Below are 24,500 nucleotides of genomic sequence, written 5' to 3'. Positions count from 1 at the left end.
CAGTTTGGGAATCGGCTGATTGTTTTTTTTTTTTTTTTTTTTTTTGTTTTATTGGAGCATCAAATACTCGATGAAAATATATAGACGGAATACAGAACGAAAAATCAATCGTTTTATAGGTGTATAATTTTCAATGGCTGAAATAATAAAAGCGCTTTGTTTCAGACGTTTTGCATATTAGACGAGTGTTGAATTACCGATAATAATGATTTTAAACAGACATACAGAGAATATCCATCGAATAAAACTATAAATATTCCATCGACTCTATAATTCATCGTATTTTATAGTTTCGCATGGCAAGTGGAAAGATTATGACTCGTGCGTTGTGTATCAATTATAATTCATATCGCACATGCAGTTCGAAAATGGAATGATTCAAAATGATTTAAATCGAGATGGGAAATAACAAAAATATTATTTCACCATTCGCTGTTTCCTGAAATCTATTCCTTTCGGCAACGCTACGCGTTTAACAAATTATTTTATTCTAAGCTTCCAAATAAATTTCCGCTTTGTCCGCAAAACTTGCTTCAGATATGTCGTTTTTGTAATACGTACATACACGTGCTACACCTGACGTTATTATTACAACTCATCGTATATCCTTGTTTCTTAAGACGTTAAGATACATTATATCGTAGTATCGTAAATATAATAATAATTAGTTTATTAATAATAAATGGATTAAACAGAAAACAATGGTTATTTAACACGAACTAATCGTAACAACGTATTATAATTAATTAACAACTCTCGTCAATACAGATTCAACTCTCTCTCTCAACAACGCTAACAAACTATCTCGACAACGCAATCCGCACTCTCTGGCTTCTCAACTCGTACTGCCGTTAATTCGCTTATGTCCCTTAGCAATCCTTTGTCTTTTGTTTTAGCCTCGTATCTTTTGTTTAAGCCCCATCATGCACATGCTCGGCAATCGCTTCTTTATAATTCGCACGACACTCCCCTCCCCAAGCCCCTCGTCCACGATACTACAATATTATACATTGCGATAGTATTATTGTAATATAAATCAATATTATATTAAATATACAGGGTGGTTGGTAACTGGTGGTACAAGCGGAAAGGGGTCGATTCTACGCGAAAAAAAGAAGTCGAAAATATGGAATAAAAATTTAAAAATTAAAAAATTTAAAATATTAAAAAAATAACGTCAATCGAGACAACAATCTACAGTGAGATCCGTTATAACGAGACGCGATGAAGTGCACGCGTACCGAGCGAAAATTCAAAGTCGATTTTCTCGAAAACAAAGCCTCGAACGACAAATTTTTATTCTATGTTTTCGACTTAGTAATATTTACTTATTTATAATACTTACGTACAAATTATACTTATCTATAATAAGTAATAACTTATTATAAATAATTAGCCATGTTACTGCACCACGCTATAAAAATTACTGATAATTCTCAACGCGAGAATTGATTGTAATCTTAATAAATATGAAAAAAAGAAAAAAATTTCGACTTCTTTTTTCGCGTAGAATCACCCCTTTTCCGCTTGTACCACCGGTTACCAACCACCCTGTATATTACAACAATAATACAAGAAAACCATTATACAAGTAAATCCTATACCAAAGTACCTAAGGCTAAGAATAGGAAAATAAGGAAGGAGAGCGAAGAAACGGTCGTCGTAATGACCACCTTCGAAGCTCTAGTAATAAATATTAAATTTCGTCAATGGATAGCGACAGTTGGACTGACGTCGAACCAGATCCATTTGCCCGTGATTACTATAGTAATGGATACCTCGGAGGTCTTTCTTTGTATCGATCTGACGGATATTCCAAAAGTACATTACGTACAGCGACCACTTCGAGTATATATCGGGGCCACCTTCCAGGAAAATCCACGACGGAAGGAAAGGAAAGGAAAGGAAAGGAAAGGAACGCTGGTAATATACGTATATAGGAGAGTGCGATTCTTCCTACGCTTTTATCGAATAGAAACGAATCGCGCGGAAAACTCCGGCCCGATCTTGTTACCGTCACGGGTTATGCGATCTGGAAAGTGAGATCATTCGTATTTCTCGCGCGAGGCGAATAACAGAGAGTCTCTCCTACACGCCGCGACAAGATATTCTCGTCTGAATGAGCGTAACGCGTAGAAAACCGTCTCTCGTTGCTGTTCGATCCACTGATTCGCGTTCAGCTGCAACAATGTTAAAAGAGGCGTTGTAAATCGTAACGTTGCAAGGTTTATGATACCACTGACATCGATGATCCGCACGAGCTACCGGAAGCCAGAGGACAGGCACGTGGCTAATGGAGCATATCGAATAAACAAGATATTTTACGTCAAATCGAATCGATAGAAATTTTCTCCGTTTCTGTTCTGTTCTTTTGTCTTCCTAAGACTACAGGGGAAGAAAGAATCAAATTTTCTAGCTTTTACGAGCGAGCAAGTATAATAGAATTCCATACGTCGTCGGTGAATCAGAAACCTGTCTTTTTATTTGATTTTCGAGCCGAATATCTATCTATCTTGTTGGTAATTTAAAAAATATTATCTACCTGTCGTAGTATTAAAATATCGAACAGTAGCTTTTGGTTTTTACGAAACCTCGTCGACTTATGGGCGAGCTAGTTTTAAGAGGCTTATATCTTTGAACCTAACGGTCGAATCTAATCCAAAACAAATTATTTCCTTTCCAACTACCTTAACCACTAACTGATATTAAAATCAAGAAATCAACGAATGAGCTATGAAATAAGCTTATTAACTTACCGGTTCTCCTTCGTTTATTTCAATTTCTGTTTCATCGATATTTTCGTTCGTTCATATTCGTAGAATTATATGGCAAAAACCTATACAGTTTACTTTTCGCTGTTTACGATTCACTTACGTTTATATGTCACGATTAAGTTTTATAGTTTACTATAACACGTTTAGAGGAACAAAGTACCTACTTATTTTTGAATCGCGATCGCTGAGTGAATGAGAAATAACAAATTTAGTAGTTAGCGAGGATTTCGAAGCTTCGATGTCAAGCGTGTAATTATTTAATATCAAGATCGATATACCATCGAACGAAATAAAACGATTCACCTGATCGGAATAATTATGACGTGATGTATAATATAACAAGATGGTCGTAGTAAACCTGATTCATAGTACCCACATCATCGTCGTACGAATACGCGACAAATTGCTTAGGATACTAGTTCTTAAATCGTGACCCTTTCCAGTAAATTGCTATAAACTTCAGCTTCCTGTTAACCACGAAGTATGTACATAAATCGTGTCGTCAGGTTTTCTTCTTTGGTTATAGATAGACTACGGATGTTTATGGAAATTCAGATGTTTCTAAAAACAACCGAAGGAACTGACGCTCGATCAAAATTCGTCTCATCCTCTGAATATTACAACGAGTATTTTACTTTGAATATTTTATACATTGGTGCAGATTATACGAAGAAGAAGATGACCAGCACGAGTCGTTTTTATGATTAAAAAGAAATATAGTATCTTAAAACGAACAATAAAAAACAACTCGTTACGTTCGGAGAGATAGAAAAAGCTGTTAAAAGTGGCTCGACAATTATTAAAAAATTATCGTAAAAACCGAAAGTATTATCATTGGGACGAGAAACAGTTTAACGTTTTTCGATATTTTAATATCGCGACGATATTTTTAAAATGACGAAGAGAATCGAACGATACGTATCGGCTCTCCGGTAGAAAATAAAAAATGAAAAAGACATTCGTCGTGTCGTTCTCCTGCAGCCTTCGTACGAACCCTATATATTTTTGTAGATTCTAATTTCTCATAAATTCGAAAACATCCGCAGTCTAGTTATGGCTCCCTTTGCCAAACATCGTGCGCCGTCTAATTTACGAGTTCGTCGCGACGCGTCCGACCGATTGCTCCCCCGTGTAACTTTATGAAAAGGGGAATAAATTCCTTTCAATCTGGCTCGCGTCTGCGGGGCAAGGCTCTAAAGAAAAAAGGAACGAGATAACGAACCATCGTATATACGGTGAAGAACAATGGAACATGGAAGAAGAAGGAATATAATTAAGCAAAATGTGATATTGTACGTGTCCACGAGGAATTTTTCTCTTTGTACTAGCTGAAATATCGATGAATATTCAAGCGCGATGAAACGATACTCGGAAACTCGACGCGTTAAATATTAGGACTTAAATATTAGAAAAGTCAAATTGAGAAAACAGAATTATCATCGAATAATACGTTATAAATTATTCATGGTTGTAATAACGTAGACTTGGCACGATGTTTGATAATGGTACAACTCTAAATTTAGTTTCAAAAGAATTCATTGTATACGAGAAAGAAACGAATTTATGAAAGAGAATTAATTTTAACCCTCTACGATCGGAATTCTGTTTCTCAGAAAAAATTGCAATCGAGCTTTAAAAAAACTCAACCTCGAATGTTAAGGTCCGAAACTTCCAACGCTCGTATATCGTTTATTATTCGAGAATCGATAATATTTCTCAACTTGATACTATTAAATCTTAATGTGAAATTTAAAAAAGAAAAAACTTGCTACTCGTTTTCGCTGTTATACCTAAGAAGAAGAAAGAAGGAGCGCGATGCGAAGGATTCTCTCTCCTGTAAGATAAATTCTCTTCTCTTATTTTTCTTTACCATCGAAAGCAGCGGAGAAACGAAGGACAGCAACAAGTTCAGCGCGAATATTCTATCTGCTAGAAATTTGACTTATTTTCTCCTATTCAGATACGATTCACACTCGGTTGATCGCGCCTGATACATCGCCACGCGCCCCATTCTTCCAAACCTTGTTCAAAATATCCGATAGTGCATCGAGATTTGTAATCCGCGCGCTCGAGTAACTATACATCGCTCAACGACCGACGAATATCATTACCGGCAGGTAATGAAACTTAATCGCGATTTCGCGCCGATTCGACGCGCAACCACTTTCCCCAGTTCATTAGACCGATTTAAGACCGATAATGACACGCATCAAGGAGAATGGAAAATCAAATTTTCAATTTACCGACAACGCGATGTTAAAGACGTTACGGTCGACAGATTCCAAAGTTTAAGTAAAGTTTATAGTTTATCGAAGGAAACCGAGCTTGGCTAATTATATTCGTAGCAACGGTTCTTTTCCAACTCCTCGAACAAATTATTCGAACGCTGCGAGCCATTCTTTCCGGGCACGCTACTTCTGTTTCTCGGTAACTAAGATGCTAGGCTCGTTCCTTATAGAACAGCCTATACCCGGAAGCTTCGGCGTATACAGCATTATCGTGCAAAAGCCTCAGAGATCATCTGTTAGAGGATCTTGTAGTCGCAAGTAAACGCATATTGGCTATAGTCTTAGAATGGCTACTAAACGTACGTACTTTTAAGGCACGTTTCCACATACTGTTACGTGCAAACGAATTTGAAACTAATTCTTTAAAATAGTTCTCTGGACGCAGCTTTTTATGGTAATTCTCGTTTATTGTTTCGATCGACTTACAAAATGGCAATATGAAACGAATACAAGGACGTGAATTTCGATAAAATTCGATTGTATACGTACGTACGCATAGATAAAATATCGATTTAATTCTTCGATTTAATTCTCTCTGTACGATGCAATGACACGATTAAAGCAATGGCAAATGTCTTTTTATTCGTCGGTGAAAACGAAACATTTCTGCCTGGTAACTAAGCTAAGATCTTTGCACCGTGTAACAGCTTTCGTGAATCTTTCGAACATTCTAAATCGACCTGTGAAAAGTACGTCTTCTGCTGCGAATCATACGAGATACAGCACGAGAATCGATCTTCTGTTCGTTTCACTGGCAAAAGAATCCTCGACGCGATTTTTACATCTGTCTATCGCTACCTATCGCTCGTTCTCACAGCAGGGTCATCGCGTAGTTAATAATTCGAGAAAACTGCAGCAAAGTTCGTCGAGGAAAACGTCGATGCGAAAGCGAAGCGTGTACGCTTTTAACGTGCTCGGCCTAGCAAGGTCGGCGAAGAAAGCGACCAAGCAGTCGGAAAGTTCACGATATTGCGTGCGAATTCTATAGACCGTCACAGCGAGATAATAGCGACGCTACCTGGACGTGTACACGTTTCTCAGAGCTTATTACAGGGGACAAGGACACCTCGTCTGTCGTCCCTCTATACGTGGTATGTCTCTGCATACGCGTGCGTGATTGCATTTGTCAATACGATAATCTTTGCGTATTGTTGTGTAATCCCGTAGTTTAGCATCTGTGTGCACGCTGACACACGAAATCCATATGTTTTCGCGTGGTATATAGCAATGTACTGTCCGTAGAAGAGATACCGCATGTGGTAAAGCAGGATAAGCTAAGTAGTAGGTACTAATTGAAAATTAATTTCGTGCGATCGATTAGTAAGAATTATATTATGCGCAAGTAAAGGTAGCCTGGGAAAAGTGCTGTACGGGAGATACCGCAAAGGAACAGTAAATAGAAAAGAAAGAGGAAGACGAACAAGATGGTGATAAAGCAGAAAGAGAGTAGAATAATCCATATTTCCAGATATGGTCGAAATTAGAAAAACGATAACAATAATAATATTACGTGCAATTTTACCGTGCAAATTTATTAGAATTTACAAGTGGTCGAACGCTACAAATTTGAGAAAATGGTTTGAGATTAGGTGCTGAAAGAAGGATGCATGGCCACCCGATGGTTCTAGGTGAACGAAGAAGATTAAAATCATAAAATAAAGAAACGGAGAATTTTTAATCTTAATCTTTGCGTTTCTCTTTTAAAGCTATCCCTGATACATCTAATTGTAATCTTATTTGGAGTTTGCTGCTTTACAGGCTATTTTTCACTCCTAAAAAAATAACAACGTGAATCTTCGCAAAAATTAAATTAACTATAGCATTTTATTATACGGTATATTATATAGTTAAATATAAGATCGCCGATCAATTTAGAAATCAAACTAAAATAGAAACATCTTGAACGTCAAGTTGCAATCGTCATTTATAAATGAACATTTAAAACTCTCGTTTACGATCTTTCGTTACAATCGTACGATAGTAAACTCTTTGTTACCTTCCTATTCCTGTAATGATCATTATATACGAAGAATCGTTTTAGTGCTAAATTGATTTATGCTTCTAACGCTATTCCAGCACTATTTTCCCTCGGAACTTTTCGAATTTCAGTTTCGTTCGGGAAACACGTGTACCTTCGAGTCTGACTAATTTTACGATCACGCTATATCTCTTCCAACAACAGTACGTACTTGCGTACCTACGTATAGTGTACGGTATGTATAAAGCATATCTGAGCACGCGAGCCAGCTTGTCGCGCTTATTCCGCTTGTGCTTGCCGGTATTCACGCTAACGACGAGCTTGTGTTCCCTGTCCGTTGAGAGGAGACGCGCCGTTTAATCTCGGCGAACGAAGAGCGTAAAAATCCAACACGAAACGAACAACGTATTAGATACCGACACGAGAGGCGGCTGTTTGTCCTGGCCGAATCGAAGCGTTTGGGCAAAAAATTGGAAAAGAACCAGGGTGAAGATCAGATTTCTCGCGAATACGAATTCTGTGAATTACAAATATCAAGAACTTTCACGAGGTTTCGCCAATCTTGATTAATATACGCGTTCCACGTTCGTTGAAAAGTCGAAGTGGATTTACTGCGATTGAAGATCGTATCGTATAATACTACTAGAGATTATGTACAAGATAATGCGATTAAAAACGATGATAATTTAGAAACTTCTCCTCTGTCTACCAAGCATAAAAAAAGAACGATTTTGGACTGTGCTATTTCCTGCGTATTTTTAGTACGTTATCCGAAATCTATATAAAAGTTTAAACGAATGCATAGGGAGAAAAAAAAAGAGCAGCATGCACTTACCTTGATACCACTGCGTCCCTGCTGTTTCAAAAGAACATTCTCCGGCTTCATGTCGCAATGAATGATCCTGTTCTTGTAAAGAGCGTCGAGGCACTGTAGCAGCGAGTGCGCGAACTTCTTCACGAGCTGCATACTGAAGCCCAGGAACTTGTTCTTCTTGATCAGCTCGTACAGGTTAATACTGAGCAATTCGAAGGTGATGCACATGTGGTTACGGAACGTAAACGAATCGAACATGTGAATGATATTCATCGTGTCGTCCTTATCTTGTTCGCGTAGCTTCCTCAATATCTTCACTTCTTCCTGTGCCTGACGATGGAACCTTTTCTCGTTCCTCACCATCTTCAGGGCAACGTGCTCCTGTTTCTTGTGATCGTACGCTTTCACAACCTGACCGAACGACCCTTTACCGATCACCTTCAGCACCTCGTACCTGTAGGCCACGTGATCGTGAGTCACGTGGATATAGGAACCATGTTCGTTGTCGTAGCCGTTGTTGTGAGGCCGACCGATTATCCCCGGCCTCTTCTTCGCGTTCGCCCCGATAAAGTATATATGCCGATAATTAAAGATCTCGTGGTGCTCGTAAGGCGTCAGCTTATCCACGTAAATCTTCAGCACGACATCGGGCGTGGCGGTAATCGTCTTCGGCTTACGTATACCACTGCCGCAGGAACTTCCGTTCGAACATCCATTCTTCACCACCAACGCGGTGCTCGATTGACTGTTTGACTGCGTATGCTGAGACTCGTGAGCTGTGGTGGTGGTGGTGGTGGTGGTATGACTGAAATTATGACTGGAATTATGAGTGAAGTTATGACTGGAATTATTGTGACTCGAATTATGACTCGAATTGTGACTCGAATTGTGGCTCGAGTTGTGGCTTGTGTGCGAGCTCAGGCTCAAGTTTAAACTTTCCGAGTTCCCGGTCAGGCTGAGCAGGCTGTTGTTAGCGCTGGAACTTAAGCTCGGCAGATGAGTACCAGCCATGTGACTGGTGCGGGTCAAGTAACTAGGCGACGATTCACTGGCAGACTGCTTCAAAGCTAACGTGTTACTCTTCAGGGGTGGTAGATGATTGCTTTCGCTGGTCGGAGCGGTGAAAGTCTGCGTTGAGATCGCGTTCGCGGGTACGAACAGTTTTGGTCTAGACCGGGGCATCTCGAACGTGCTCGAAGATAACGTTAAGCTAGTCATTTGTGTCCATTTGACGATGATGTTGGAGCGTGTGTTTCGTCCCGGGCAGACCAACGGGTCGTTTATCGAAGGAAATGAAACAAGCAATCATTGGATGATTACTCGTACCCCGATACGGATCGATAAGGTGTCTTCTTTCTCTAAGGTCTTCTTTCTCTCGTGATTTCGGCTATTATTATTTCTTCTGACGTGTCACCGTGTATTGTCGTTTGGATAAAAAACATATTGGTTCGTTGAGATTAATACGCTAGTTAAACGCGATTGTTATTGCTCACCTTACTTCGATCTTCCTTCCCGTTTTCCAGAGTTCGCAGATCTACGACGGTTTATTTTATATTTCTATACAATATATATGTATAATATAGGAGTAAATCTAGTCAATCTGCCGATCTCGTTAACTAGCTTTTCGCGTAAGTTAGTTCGCCTCGAATAAATTAATCGACTTAAAAGGATTTAATGCGCTTTGAATCTCAGTCTCGTTCTCGGTGTCTGCTGAAATGAAACGTGCGAAATGCTACTCCTTTTCTTTCTATACTTTGTCTCCTCGACGACTATTTAGTGAACCTTGAAATTATTAATTAACTCTCCTAAGACTTTACGAAGCATATTACGAACAAACTGCGTTGCGTGCTCGATAAATGCGCATTAATTCTTTAGAAGAGCGTGTCGAATAAGATTCGATGCCTGATGCCGATGAAACGGTCGCACGTGCGGCTTCAAATACAATCGATCGTCTAAAAATATTTCGTCGAGAAAGGAAAGAAGAAAAAAAAAGACTTCTCGATGTAAATGCAGCGGACTAGAAATTGTGATGATTCTTCTTGTTGCAGCGAGCGCGAGCGACGATCGTCGATCGTTAAAAAAGCTCGACGTGGTCGTCGACGGCTATATTCTTTCTTTCTTTCTTTCTTTCTTTCTTTCTTTCTTTATTTCGCGTGTTCGCCGCTTTCGTTGTCACCCCTTCGTGCGCGGCCTCTGTACGCGGCTTCGAACGATGAAAATAAGAGGAACTATGAACCCAACACGACTGACGTCACTTCTGACTACCATGCACAGCTGTCTACCCCCCTCAGAATTATTCATCCGACTTGTATTAATTCCCTTCGTCGCTTGACCCTTCGCTCGTTATCACCAGCCAGTGTCTCCACCTTCTTTACCGCATTGGAACGACGCGATGCTCCTTTTACCTTCGTACGAAGTTTCGAACGTCTAATTTTATAATCTATCAAGCACGAGGGCAAACGCATCGTGCGAAAACTGTCTACCACCTCTCTGACTGGAGGTTATTGGCACCAGGCCGGCCAACACGAACGACTTCGTTCCATTGAATATTTTCTTTTTCCCTTTTCCTCTTTCTCCTTTTTTTTCCAGTTCCTTCAACCGACAAACTTTCGAATAGAATGTACGTCAAGCTCTGTCAAAGTAACGACATCGTCGTTTTTCGTACAATGGATGTTCACTCTCGACGAGATTCACCTTTCTTGAAGCGTAATAACCGTTAATCAGAACAGCCATATACGATTCGATTCGAACGATTTGTCGCTAAGAGGATTCTAAAAGTAAATCGTCCTCGTCGAATGATCGTTGATAATCGATGGAAAGTCATTCGATGGTCATGAACGTCGTACACGATGAATATCTTTTTTAGCAGCAGAATTTTATTGACGGATTTTTATTAGAAAAGTACAGCTTCTCGAGTCTTCGAGAGTCGGGCAGTTAATTATTCGTATAATCACGGACGAACGTGTTCTATTTACATGCGTCGACATTCCCCGTGGTTCGTAGCTAAATCGTTCACATTATATCAATTCGAACGAAGATTGCTCGCGATAGCAACCCGGCGAACGTTCGTCGTCGTCAAATCGTGCCGAATTTTTTCGATTGCAACATATCATATTATCACACCTACGACGACACTGCAAAATCGAAATCGAGCCGCACCGCGTTGCCAGACAATATGCTGAATTTCTCACACGCTCGGTCGTGGACCCCGTGCACGCATGAAAATCGAAGCAAACACCGCGAATGCGATGAACGTGGCCGCACCTTGATAACTGTTTACAAGCGAAACGTCCTCTCTCAGCGTTAATCGTGAGAAACTTGTTACTTTCGTCTCTTTGTTCTCGTTCGTTAAGACGATAATAAATGAATAAATGCAAAAGTTGGGTGGATGTTCAGGAACGACAGATTATTTTTCATCGAAACAAAGGCAAGCACGAAACGAAGTTCGTCGCTTCTGGCACACTGACTGGCTGGCTGGCTAGCTAGCTGGCTGACTTCTCTTTCTTTCTCTCTCTCTCTCCCACCCTTCCTCTTTCTCCGTCCTTCTCCTTTCTCGCGATTCTCCTTATCTATCTCTCTCACGCCGCCACCATGTTTATTCTTTTTATACCCCCGTTAAACGTTGTGTCAGGACGGTTCAGAAGGGGTAGACGACCAGGCAGAAGGATGAACGGCCAGACTAACTGGCTGATGCACGATCTCTCGCGTATTTAGCTGTCGGTTTTGAAAGAAGAATAAAAGCGATACCTCGCGGGAGAGATTTTTGCGAATCTTCGGCGGTTAGACGACGTAGCATGACGCTTCCGGTGGTAAAGATCCCTCTATCGTGATTTCTACGATTATCGAGATGCGATTGTCTATCATTTCTATGGTGGATTCTGTGTACCTTCTCTATCTATATACTTCGAATACAGATGTTTTTGTTATCCCTTTCCCTTGTACTGAACGTTTGACGTGTACCAAGCAAGTTGCACAGTCAATTCCGAAGAACGATAGGTACGCTGCCGAGGCTGCATTTAATAGCACTAAATTCTTTTACTTAATTCCGGCACAACTTTTCACTGAAAAATCCACACTCGCTGATTCGCGAACCACTCAAGGCGGGAGCACCATTACTCTATTCATAAAGAAACGCCTGCTGCGACACCCACGCATGCACTCTCACGTATACAGACAGTTGGTGCTTGCCGCACGCACAGGTGTCCACAGTCCATACGTATTCCTATATCAAAGACAGAGGGAGGACATAGACTAGACTGTTACTTTAGATGATTCGGTATCTCTTCCACGTTTTAGTTCCCATTTTCTCCGTGAAGTGCCTCGCGATATTATTTCACTTAAATTCGTCCAATGAGTCGAGTTAGAGGAAGTAAATAAAACCACGTATTCAAAATATAGGGGAAACAAAATCATAATCGTGAAATATTAAAATGAAAAGTTTCTAGCTATTGATCATATCGTTTCACCACGTGTGTCAAGTTCAGCAGCTCAATTTAAACATTTTCTACAATGAACAAAAGTATCCCTAAAGATTATAATTTCAGAGTAACTACTAACCAATAGCTGGGGCGCCATCTGCGTTATATAAACGGAATTATTAATCTTTTCTGATTCGATCTGTTCAACAAATCAATTCCATTATTTGATCTTCTATTCGAATAAAGAGTCTTTTTAGCATAGAAAGTTTTATATAATATAATTCCGTTATACATATTACGCTATTAAATGTCACTCGATGTACATCTTTGTATTGTGCAATTCATGACGGAAATTCGTTTCCAAAGGATAGAAAGAGAGAGAAGAAGTGGTCGAGTACAAAAACCACTGACGAGTATCAAGAGGGCAGCATGTACCAATGTGAACGTATATTAGCATTGTCTTCTTCAACCTAGCTTAAACTGAAAACAGTCAGATATTGGCATCATTTTAGGCCGTTAAGAATACCTTTTTATGCTTACAACTCACATCACTTTAAACGTCGTAATAACACATAGTGAATTCAAGATGAATTTAAATCCTAAATCATTTAAAGAAAAACGTTCGTTCGGTAAGCATACGTTTTCTTATATTAATTATAATATCTTTATAATTAAAATTATCAGACAAATCTAAACAAACGGCACAGCGTATCTGCGATGTTTTGCTTACTTTATAGCTCGATATACTTTTATTTTATTGATAATATTGAGCCATGTACCCTTCGTAACAAATGAATAATATCTTGTACAAGAGTAACATTCGTTTAAAGCTGCGTGTAAATATATCTTTAAATTAATTTTAACAAATTAAATAATATTAAAAATTACATCCAGAAATATCATATTATCTTTTGTGAAAGATTAATAATCTTTAAAAATTCGTTCATAAAATTTAGCACAAAGGTCTGCCGATGTGGAATTAATTAGACGACAACATCCAAATAAGATACCCATTGTTGTCGAAAGATACTGTGGGGAGAAACAATTACCTATATTGGACAGATCCAAATTTTTAGTACCCGACTTTTTGACAGTGGCAGAGTTCGTTAAAATTATTAGGTATATTTTTTAATATTTTCTAAATTATTTACAGAACTAATATACAACTTATAGGTAATAATATTTATCGATAATAACTAATAGACGCAGACTGCAGCTACATCCGACACAGGCATTTTTCCTATTAGTAAACCAAAGAAGTATGGCAAGCGGTAGTATGACTATGGCACAACTGTATCAGAGAGAACAAGATGCAGATGGCTTCCTTTATGTAGTATTCGCTAGCCAAGACGTATTTGGGCATTAAATTCCATCATTTTAGTTTACAAGTAAGTTTAAATTATTTGGTGTCAAAAATATTTAAGATTACTTTAATATCTTATCATTTTTAATTATAGGTAAAAATAATGTTTTTGTGGGATACGCCGCGTTCTAAATACTTTTAAGAACTCTTAGGAAAAATTTTAGATCTATCCTGACCTATGTCTGCCATCAACTGGATATGCAGAATATTTGTGATCGACTTGCAGTACCTGCTGAAATAATTAACGAAACAATCAACATTGACATTTTTGTGTAAAACTATCATGGTGCTTTGGTCTTTCAACATATATATCAGTTATGTTTCACATAAGTTACAGTATAAGATTAAGTTTATTGCTAATAACAGGACACACTTTTAAAATTCTTTAATAGTTACAGACAACAACTATAACAACCATTAGTCTTAATAGGTAAGAAAGTTACCTATATAATATTTTTATCTAGTATCATTAATCTCAATTTGTTTACTTGTGTATTTGTCTTATGTATCTAATAGATTATAATGTATAAGGAGGGAGTAGTACTACGTAAACAATATAGTAACAAGTAGCGACCAGTTTATATATAACAAACTGTAAAGTATATTTACAAACAAAACTGGAATCAAATTATTCTATATACGTTTGACTTTTGCTACTGTGCAAATTATGTAATAGCTATTATTTATATTCATCATATGCCTGTTTATAGTTTATGTACGCATCAGACAAATTGTTAATAGGTATATGGAATCTTTGAGAGTATGTGAAAAAATGACTTAAATTACTTAAGGTATCTATAAATGAAAATATCTTCTCCAGTTAATGTATTCTGTTCACAAAATACTGAAACAGTAAAGAAAGTGTTCATATAATTACACAATATACCATGTGTATTGATATGTGATAATGTTATTACACTCGTATCAGTTTTACTAAATGTATTTGCATTATGAAATTCAATTGGATTATATTGGATTATATATATATATATCTACTGATATATATATATATAGGTATATATATATAGGTGTGTATATATATATATATATATTATATATATATTATATATTATATATATTTTATATATATATATTATATATATTATATATATATATATATCAGTAGATATATAATAATCGTATTATTAAGTGCATAATTTTATATACATATATATATAAAATAATGCACTTAATAATACGATTATTATCTTCTACTATTTGATACTTGTAACTTATGACAATTGTCTTGAATTATGTTTTAAGTTTGAAAAGTTATAAGCGCACTTATCTTTGATCTTCAGAGAAGTAAATTAAATAAGAAACAAAAGTACCTGGTATCGTAACTAAGAGTGAAAATAACAATCATTGTATCAATGAGGCAATTCTATAAGACTTAACAATTCAATACCATTTTCAGTTTTACTATTGTTATCACTATCAACATTTTACTACGAATCTTATTTACCAATACGAATAATTAATAAGAGCTGATATCCCGAATTGTAAGAAAAGAACCTGCTAACAATATGTAATCATATAATATTATTTTTAGGCAATAAGTCGTGATTAATATTAATTTGATACGAATTGAGTTAAAATTTACTTTGTTTACATTATATTTTTCATGTGTGATTAATAAAAAAGCGTGGCTTTCTACAAACATTTTTAAGTATCTATAAAAAATATAATAATGGTAAAAACAATAAAAGTGAGCCCTTAATTCACAGATAGATGGATATTTCAATAAAGATGAAATTTTAGTAGTATATTAGTGATATTATCATAAATATTGGTAATATTAATGATACGCTTTATTAATACTTATATATATGTATATATATATATAAATATATATATAAGTGTTAATACTTATACATAATGAATTTATGTATAACATCTATTACATAGAAAATTGTTTGCAATAAATAACGTTTTGCAATATATCCAATGATTTCGTACCAAATTTGTATTAGATATTTTCAATTTTTTAACGCTAAAGCTTACGTTAGGAACTCATATATGTATCCTGAAATTTAATCCTTTTATACGAGATAGGATAATAAAGAAATTTAAATATAAATTATGGTTATATGGCAACTTCCTTTACCATCATGGCGATACTTCCTGAAAACAGTTCTTAAACTTACCGAGGATATGGCGCAACGTACAAATTCTTCAACAAAGATTCGAAATCGTGAATCTGTATACAACCGCGTATCGATGGCAGCAGATGTATTGTCGAGTGGCTATAAAGGTGTGCGGTGGGGTTAGGCACGGGGGGGAAGGAGGCAAAGGAAAGGTAAAGGTTAGAAGAGGTTATGAACTCTAACCCACGGATGGTTGACGAAGTCTAGTTGTTGCTATGAACTGTCCAAATGACACATAGTCAAATCTATCGTCGTTATTAATAACAAAGGTAAGTCCGTACAAAAATTACGTACTTTTTAGTATTTAGCTTTGTGTTATCCTTTCGTCGATAACGATGCATGAAATCCGAAACGTTGACTCGCCCACATCGAATCAATCTGTGCACGTTCCTTCATGAAATTAAATACTGTAAAATGCATATTTGCAGGTTTCTCCGCAATTCGATTGTTAGTAAATAAAATACTATTATTTTTCCTTAAGTATAAAATAATAATTGTATATTTTGACAATATCATTATGAAATCTTGTAACTCTGTTGATAATAACATTACTTTTTCCGTTATTCTTTTTTACATTCAAAAATTTTCAATTTAATATTTTATATTTATTGTACAACTAATTCAAACGTTGCAATGTAAAATATTTGTTTGTAAGCGAAATAACTTTTAAATTCTTTTCTCATATCCTCATATATTGCGAAACTGAAAAATAATGAATATACCTAAAAATTATAAGAAAATAATAAGTTTGTCTATCTTTTAGAAGTTAAGAATTTACGTCATTATAAATTCGCAGATAACAATAAAAAAATTGATTATGATAAACAAAAGGGGAAAGAATAATGCGTGATTAGTAGTGCAATTTTAACGCAGCAAGTGGGATTACAAGATAAATCTGTGTCGATACGGTGATCAAGTAGGTAGGAGGTAACCTTCGGACCCACAAGCGACCTTTACCTGTGAAGTCCGGTCGTATAGATAGAAATAATTACTCTCCAATGACTATTCTTCTTCGCTGATGCTCTTCCAAGAAATCTTTAGCTAACTTGAAATGACCAATCGAAAGGTTATAAGTCAACATAATATATTTAAAAGATGCTAATTTAACCGACAAAAGTAGAATCCATATTTTTAATAAATTAATATATCGATTAAAATTATATAAGATTATTGTTATAATTATTTACAGTTCATCCAAAATTTGAGTCTATTTTTATTTTGAAATATAAGGTGCATACGTTTGAAATAAAAATACATTCAAGATAATTCGTTCAGGTAAAGTCGTAACTTTTTTCCTACGTTCCAGTTTCAAAATTTTCACATATCTAGAACGAAAAGATTTTTAAATATCGAAAATTTTCTATCGAAAATTTTAATTCAGTATCTGTCTTCTAGTCTGCAATTTATTTATAATGTACACAATATGTTTCTCTAAGAAGTTTCACACCGTTAATAGATATCAGATTGTAGTTTCGTTAGTTAAAAGAACATTATGTTGTACGTGCACGTTAACGTAAATGATTCCCCTAATATTCATATCTGAAAGTAATGGTGCATAGGAATATTTGCTGGGTCATGATATGCATTTTTAATATAAATTTTTGCCACTAACTGTTCGTGTTTGACCTATTCTCGTTCGACGTTGCGACCTCGAGCCTCAACCGATAAGTCATCACGGGCGTGTATTACGTGACATAACCTGTAACGCTCGTCGAGAAGCCACTATGCGGTCCTTTACAGCGAATGCTCTCGCTCAGGTAGAAAAGCAGGCAAGCGGGGCGAGAATGCACCTGGCCGGTGTGTCTTGGCGGTATACAAGAGAGTGACCTGCCAACCTGCCAGTACAGCGAACGGCCTGGCTGCGTTCACCTGTGCAAGGTTGCCTTTAAACTTCAGACGTGGTGTTTTTGTGCGCGAGAGCGCTCATACCGAGTAAAAAGATTTCGCATATATACTGCGAATGTGTCAGTTTATCGTGTTCCCTCGTCGTTTGATTTATTAAAAAGTTGTTTTTTTGAATATATATTCGAATAACGAATATATATATATACATATATTCCGCGCGTATTACCGCGTGGCTAGCTACGTTATATTTTCAGAACTGTGCGTGACCTGTGAGAGCGCCACCGCCGACACACGCAAATGCGGTGATACAGGTCGACCCAACAGGTAGTGTATTGTGCGTACCGTCCTCGAACTTTAATGTAAGACACGTCGCGTGTTTTCTAAGGTCGGTCAGGAAAATGCAATTCGTTTCATAAAATGTTTTAAAACGATATATTCATGACTATATATGATAAATAAAATTATAAGGAATTAATTTATTTTAAAAAATTATAGTTTTGGATTCTGGCTATACTTCTTGTACTTTCAATTAAGATTCACCTTTTATCCATTAATAACATATTTCCGATTGTTGTTTGGCGGACTGTTCATCACGGTGCATGAAATACTATCGAAAACAGGATCGTCGAAATGTAAACGATGAAGGCGGCCGCGATAAAATTTGTTAATAGTTTATAATGACACGTGTCTAAACGGGTCAATGGCTCAAGTTTGAAAAAAAGAAAAGACCGACAGGTGTCATATTACTATCGTGAAATTCTTGATCGCAAAATGGAATGACGTTGAATCTCATGCATGACACTTCCGTGAAATCAGATACGTGTGTTATTATTGATCATAAAGATAAAGTAAGTATTGTGTGTATACAAGTTGATGGCTTGTATGAAAGAAATTTGATTCTAAATGTAAAAAAATTTCTAAAAAGCACAAACGTATTTTCGTACGTTCGAAAGTAGCTGTGGTTATTCGGTTGAAAGCTTTATCGTGATTAGAAAGGTTGTGAGAGTACGCTTACAGAGAGAGTACGATGCATAACGAAACGTAAGGTCCAAGAATGTTAAGTATTTTGGAGCAACGGTACAGGCATCGTTTTCTCATGTTACTGCACTGACAGTGGTGACGAAGTCGGATCACGAGTGTATGGAAATGGACCATTCGCTCTATGACAGCCAGTGTAGCATGGCTATGGTATCGGCATGCGCTTAACCACGTAGCAACCTACGAACCGAACAACTCGGGACCATCTCTTTCACTTCTTAAAATGGTAGGGGGAAAGGGTTGCGGCAGGTAGGGGCGGACGGCAAATGCTCCAGTTTTCATTTTTATACCGCGTCGACGCTTAGGCCTTTAAACGATACCTTCTATCTGCCTAGATCAAATCGGATTGTACATGATCACGATTTATCCGATCCTACTCGATGTAATGCTACCAATATCTGTGGAGCATTATGCAATCTTCATAGAAAAGATTTTTTTTTTTTATGTATTCTTTCAGTCACATTAAAGCTAGATCTTTCTTATACAATTGAATAATGTTATTAGTAAATTATTTTATGTTACAAGCTTACAGGTTATATTGAAGCTAGTAAATTCTCTTGCATAACAGTAACAAGTTTGGAAATAAAACGAGCAAATTTCTATAAGTGAATTTCACAAGCAAGCCAGCTGTTTGTGTTATTTACCGTAAAATTGTAAAAATTGTTTAAATTTTATAAGCTGCAATTTACCTCTGATAATTTGATATTATTTGTTTGTAAATTATTTTGTAAGAGGGTGCTGATTATTGTGAAAGGAACGGTTACTTAATTGTCTATTTATTTGAATATGAATGTAAAATTATCATTGTTCTTTCAAAGATATGTATCAACAAAGCGGAAAGATATTAATTTATGAATTCTATACGCAATTTCCTTAAACAACAAGTGGTTTGCGAGTATTTGCGGTTGTTTAAGATATACGTAATATAGATATGTATAGTGACGTCACCATAGGAATATTTTATGTTTTACGAATTGTACAATTATGTAAGTATCTTTATTTGTTATTTTTGCAGAAAGAAATGGACAGGGATCATAGGGAACCGCATGATCACGATAATTTAAATGAAAACGAGGAGGAACGAAAAGTAGGAATGGATTTCCGTAATTTATCTCGTCACCATGGTATGGATCATGTAGCTGATGTTGAAACAGAGGTGTTTATTTCATTTTTTAATTATTTAAAAATTATTATCCTAATCCTTAAATGTTCAAATTACTTTCTTGAGATTATTTAACAACAACTTTTTATTTTTATTACAGCGGGATATGGAAATTGATCAAAACGATCGGGGTGAAAATTTACAAGACGATAAACTAGATCAGAATGTAGGAAGAAATTTTCACAGTTTAGCGCATCATCCCGCTGTGGTATAATTTCGGTGTATTAATTTTTGCAGAAATTAGGAACAGAACTTTTAAGATACTTTTTATTAATTGTATAATGAACTATATATTTTTAGAGAGACATGGAAAGGGATCGAAATAATCATGTAGACAACGTACATGATGATAAAGTTGATCACAAAATGGGACGAGATTTTCGTAATTTGAGTTCTCACGCAGGCATTGTTCATTTACACTCCGGAATTGAACATTTAAATAATGTTGATGTAGAGGTAGGATTTTCATCTATTTGTTTCTTAATTTTTACATTGTTCGGAATATTTGCTTCACATTTCATTACTTTTCAGGTAAAATTAGCAAGAGATGTCCGTGGTTCTTTAGGTTTGGGACTGTCATTAGAATTATGCGTGGTTTGTGGGGATAGGGCTAGTGGAAGACATTATGGGGCAATAAGTTGCGAAGGTTGTAAAGGATTTTTTAAACGTAGCATTAGAAAACAATTGGGTTATCAATGTAGAGGAAGCAAAAGTTGTGAAGTTACCAAACACCATAGAAATCGATGTCAGTATTGCAGGCTTCAGAAATGTCTTGCAATGGGAATGAGAAGTGATTGTAAGTTTATTTAAGATACTGAATGAAGCGTTCGGTTTTTTAATTTAATTTTAAACAGTTTTATAATTGTTAACATATTGTACTATAATGTTACAGCTGTTCAACATGAGAGAAAACCAGTGTTAGGCGAATCAGCAGGAACAAAAGTAGGAAATAGAAGTCCTAGGGTTAAACCTGAACCACAGCAATCAGTATCCGAGACTCCTCCAACTTGGGAACAACCTGAAAGCCCCAGTATGGAAGACCAAAGCAGTGATAGTGATCTTAGTGATGCATTAACATTAGCAAGAGAACGTTTACTTATTTCGCATGCATTAGATAGTATGGCTAAACTTATTGGAGATGTATGTTTCATTTATATCAGGCAAATCTTTGTAAAATATCTTTAAATGTTTTTGCGACTTTTATATAATTTTATTATAGAGTGTTAATGGTTCAAGCGAGCCAGAAGAAGAATGGACTGGCCAATTAATTTCCGAAAGACATACGTTATTCGAATTAAGGGCCCCAAGCCCAGCTCCTGCGTACTTATCGATACATTATATTTGCGAGAGTGCCGCTAGATTACTTTTTTTGTCAGTTCATTGGGCCCGAGGAATTCCGGCATTTCAAGCATTACCGTGCGTAAATAAAGAGCATGATATTAATCAGAATGATACATGTAAAGATACATTGGATAAACTTATTAATTTTTACAGATCTGAAGTTCAAACAACGTTAGTGCGCACTTCCTGGGGACAGCTTTTTACTTTAGGACTTGCACAATGTGCATACACTTTATCCCTTCCCAGTATTCTAACATCAATAATAAATCATTTACAAGCTAGTATTGCACAGGAAAAAATTACAGCTAGTAAAGTGAAGTCTGTCACAGAACATATATGTAGACTACAAGATTGTGTTAGCTCACTTCATAAATTACAAGTGGATTCCGTTGAATACGCGTACCTTAAAGCGTTGACTCTTTTCAGTGCCGGTAAGTAAAGAATGCTCCATTTATACAAAAGTTGTCTATTTTTAAATTGAAATTTTTATAGACAATGTCTTAGCCGGCGTGTGGCGTAAAAAGGTTGAAGTTTTACAAGAAGCTGCATGGACAGAATTACAACAACGCGTAGGATCCAACAGGTTACCGCGCCTTCTTTTAAGGCTCGCACCACTTCGTTCGATTAACCCTAGGGTCTTGGAAGATTTATTCTTTGCTGGTCTTATCGGTAGGGTAAGCGTAGCTAGTGTCGTGCCTTATATTCTTACTATGCAAGATTACAAAGCTGAACCTGAAAGTCATATGGGGTGACAATTACTAACTGTGCAATGTAAATCGTGACCTAAAAAAGTGATATCTATAAATACATACATATGTTATATATATATATATATACACATATACGCGTTAGCGCTAAATGACGAATATTTTTATACATTGAGAAAGGAAAATGTAACGAGGCAATGTTGATTTTTATTTTTCATAAAAGAATTATAATTCTCTCTCTCTCCCTATACATATATATATATATATATATTTCTCACAAGCCTCTTTTTAAAGTTGTTAAAACTCAGGGTAGATGTGTTTTAACTTGTTAATCAGATGTAATATTTAGCTTAAAATATTTCAACGTTTAACATTTTTTTATTTATTATAAATTGACTACCTGTTGTACAAAACTTTCCGTCTTGCACAAAACGTTGTATTTGTAAAAAATGTTAATAGTAACATATTTATTATCAAAAATATTGTTATCATTGCTGTCAATATAAACTCATCCTTTCATTAAAATTACAAACAATGTTACAATATCATACGTGACTAATTATCACTTGATCAAAAAGCAGAAAGAAGCTTTAATTTCAAGTTTTTTAAATAAAAATATATACCTGGAAAGTTTTGTATTGGCATGTATTATAAAAATTATTATTAAAAATATTATAAACAATATTATTATACTTATAATTTATTAGCAGTGAAGAAAGATAGCTCTTTGCTCGAATTAATAATCTTTTACTTCATCAATTCTGCAGTTTTTTATTATACGTATAATATTCTAATTATTTTTACGTAAAAATGTTGAAAAATTGTAAAAAAATTTCAGAAAAATTTTTTTTTCTGCCACATATACATTAAAATCTTCGCAGAAGTTTAAAACGTTAGCTAAATTATTTCTTTATGATCACTGCATTTTTCCGTCCAAAAAATCACTAACGTCTTAGTTTTGATAAAAGAGGAGATAATTCAATATAACTATCAGTACAAACAAATTACATATTTCGTTATAATTTTAATGACATAGTAATTTTGTTAGATATGAGTTGACATATGCACACTTTTTACTTATTTTTCTAGAAAATAATCATTGCAAATATGATATATTTCTAGACTGTGTTTTATTGTAGATTAAGCAAAAAAAGATGCATCATATTTAAAATGCCCATAAAAAAATAATACATCGTGCAATAATACTAATTTGTGCTGCATTCAAGAAAAAAATATCAGATCTGTTTTATTTTCAACAAAATAGAAACGGAATTTTCTTAAATATCGAGTTTATTATGCATCGAGTATTATTTACTTCAAAATGGACAATAATAGTATATTTTTTATGAAAAACAAAAACACTTAGCAAGTTAAAAGAAATAAAGAAATAAATATGTATGCGTTTACTTAATAAATTGTACATTTTATATCTTACTGTTAATTATTGTAATTATATTCATATAATAGAATATAAATGTAAGCGCATATATTATTTGTATGTACTTGAAAATTATGAAATATTAAATTAGCACTAGTAAGTTAGGATAAAAGTAATGCTATATATTTAATGTTATTAATAACATTTAGAATATGGATATTTTTCCGAGTTATACTGTAACGAATGTGCGAATCGTTAAATATTTTTAAACTGTTCTCAATTGTTAATGTTCATAAAAAGGTTTTGCTGATTGAGATTTCCATAAACATTTTTCTGATTAATAGGTATAAGTACCAAGTACAATATTTCTAGCAATGTTTAATATTTAGTTAAACATAAGTATTTTCTCTAATTCGATAATCCAAAGATTAAACCACAATACGTTTTCTTTTCAAGATATTCTGTAAATTATATCTGTTGATTAAAATCTGATGTAATTTTTAGTAACTGTTAACAGTACATACCGCATACTTTAATAAAAGTAATAACGAATTTTTCATGAAACGATACTGTGGTGCATTGTACCAATAACGATAATGCCGATAGTAATTTAATTTTACAGCATCATAAGTGATATTGACTGTAATACATAGAAATTGTTATTCGTATATTATGAAAGAACTTATTCATTGCATCACACGTCACGTACAATCTTTTAATGACAAATTGTATCAATGGAAATTATCTTGTTGGCGTTCATATACTTTGCGTGATACAGTTTTTATTTAATGAAATACTTAATGGACAATATGATTAGAAACGATAAGACGAAAGAGAAACCTGTATGTAAATATAAAATGTGCCTGTACGAAAAGATATATTTATATTAAATGTAATAATTTTGTAATTATCTAAGTGATAAAAATGCAAGAGACCTGAAGATTGTTGCCCCCTTCAGTTTTATTACATCGAAAAATTATGTATATACATGCATACATGTCTAATTGTAGTGTAACATAAAATAAACCTATAATAATAATAATAATAATAATTGAAAAAAAAATTATTAGCTCGTAAAGCCGTATTTCATTTAATCACTCTGTCGTCACTTTAACGTAGTAGATTTTTTAAAAACTAAATTTCATAGAAATTATAAAAGGGGCCCAAAATACTGACGTATGGACCTAAAAAATTATAGCGTAGAGTCGTCCCTGTGTAGTGAGTCACATCCTAAGATTGCTTGTAGG

The 24,500-nt window shown here is 35.2% G+C and overlaps 3 protein-coding genes across 11 annotated transcripts in view; 2 read left to right on the top strand and 1 right to left on the bottom strand.

Annotated features, from left to right (window-relative positions):
• The window catches only part of LOC100747395 (dual specificity tyrosine-phosphorylation-regulated kinase 2-like), a 45,564-nt gene extending 33,444 nt beyond the window's left edge, over positions 1–12,120 (bottom strand). The window contains exon 1 of the mRNA XM_003485902.4: positions 7,876–12,120. Coding sequence (XP_003485950.2) covers positions 7,876–9,072 — 1,197 coding nt within the window. The 5' untranslated portion in view covers positions 9,073–12,120. The remainder of the gene's footprint in view (positions 1–7,875) is intronic.
• Positions 12,121–12,714: 594 nt separating this feature from the next.
• On the top strand, positions 12,715–14,518 carry LOC100747154 (microtubule-associated proteins 1A/1B light chain 3A). 3 transcript variants are annotated; one of them, XR_001102813.3, is made up of 5 exons: positions 12,718–12,901; positions 13,229–13,391; positions 13,476–13,660; positions 13,730–14,065; positions 14,152–14,518. XR_001102813.3 is itself a non-coding variant. In XM_003485900.4 (4 exons), the coding sequence occupies exons 1-3, from the start codon at positions 12,805–12,807 to the stop codon at positions 13,636–13,638; spliced, it is 423 nt and encodes a 140-aa protein (XP_003485948.1). In that variant the 5' UTR covers positions 12,718–12,804; the 3' UTR covers positions 13,639–13,660; positions 13,730–14,518. The 3 variants fall into 3 exon arrangements, 2 of the variants coding, with proteins under 2 accessions (XP_033180858.1, XP_003485948.1); XM_003485900.4 differs by having other exon boundaries at positions 13,730–14,518; XM_033324967.1 differs by lacking the exons at positions 13,730–14,065; positions 14,152–14,518 and having other exon boundaries at positions 12,715–12,901; positions 13,476–13,664.
• A 1,370-nt stretch (positions 14,519–15,888) lies between these two features.
• Positions 15,889–23,214, top strand: LOC100747039 (orphan steroid hormone receptor 2). Of its 7 annotated transcripts, none has more exons than XM_012394484.3 (9): positions 15,889–16,051; positions 19,681–19,821; positions 19,928–20,035; positions 20,128–20,283; positions 20,359–20,623; positions 20,720–20,967; positions 21,047–21,243; positions 21,322–21,599; positions 21,661–23,214. In XM_012394484.3, exons 2-9 carry the CDS (start codon positions 19,687–19,689, stop codon positions 21,918–21,920), a joined length of 1,647 nt encoding a protein of 548 aa, XP_012249907.1. In that variant the 5' UTR covers positions 15,889–16,051; positions 19,681–19,686; the 3' UTR covers positions 21,921–23,214. The 7 variants fall into 7 exon arrangements, with proteins under 7 accessions (XP_012249907.1, XP_012249908.1, XP_012249906.1 ...); XM_012394485.3 differs by lacking the exon at positions 15,889–16,051 and adding an exon at positions 17,811–17,951; XM_012394483.3 differs by lacking the exon at positions 15,889–16,051 and adding an exon at positions 18,105–18,475.
• Positions 23,215–24,500: the final 1,286 nt, after the last annotated feature.

Source organism: Bombus impatiens, unplaced genomic scaffold (genome assembly GCF_000188095.3).
Source record: "Bombus impatiens unplaced genomic scaffold, BIMP_2.2 scf_0089, whole genome shotgun sequence".
NCBI classification, from domain to species: domain Eukaryota; kingdom Metazoa; phylum Arthropoda; class Insecta; order Hymenoptera; family Apidae; genus Bombus; species Bombus impatiens.
This window is presented reverse-complemented; position numbering and strand designations above follow the sequence as displayed.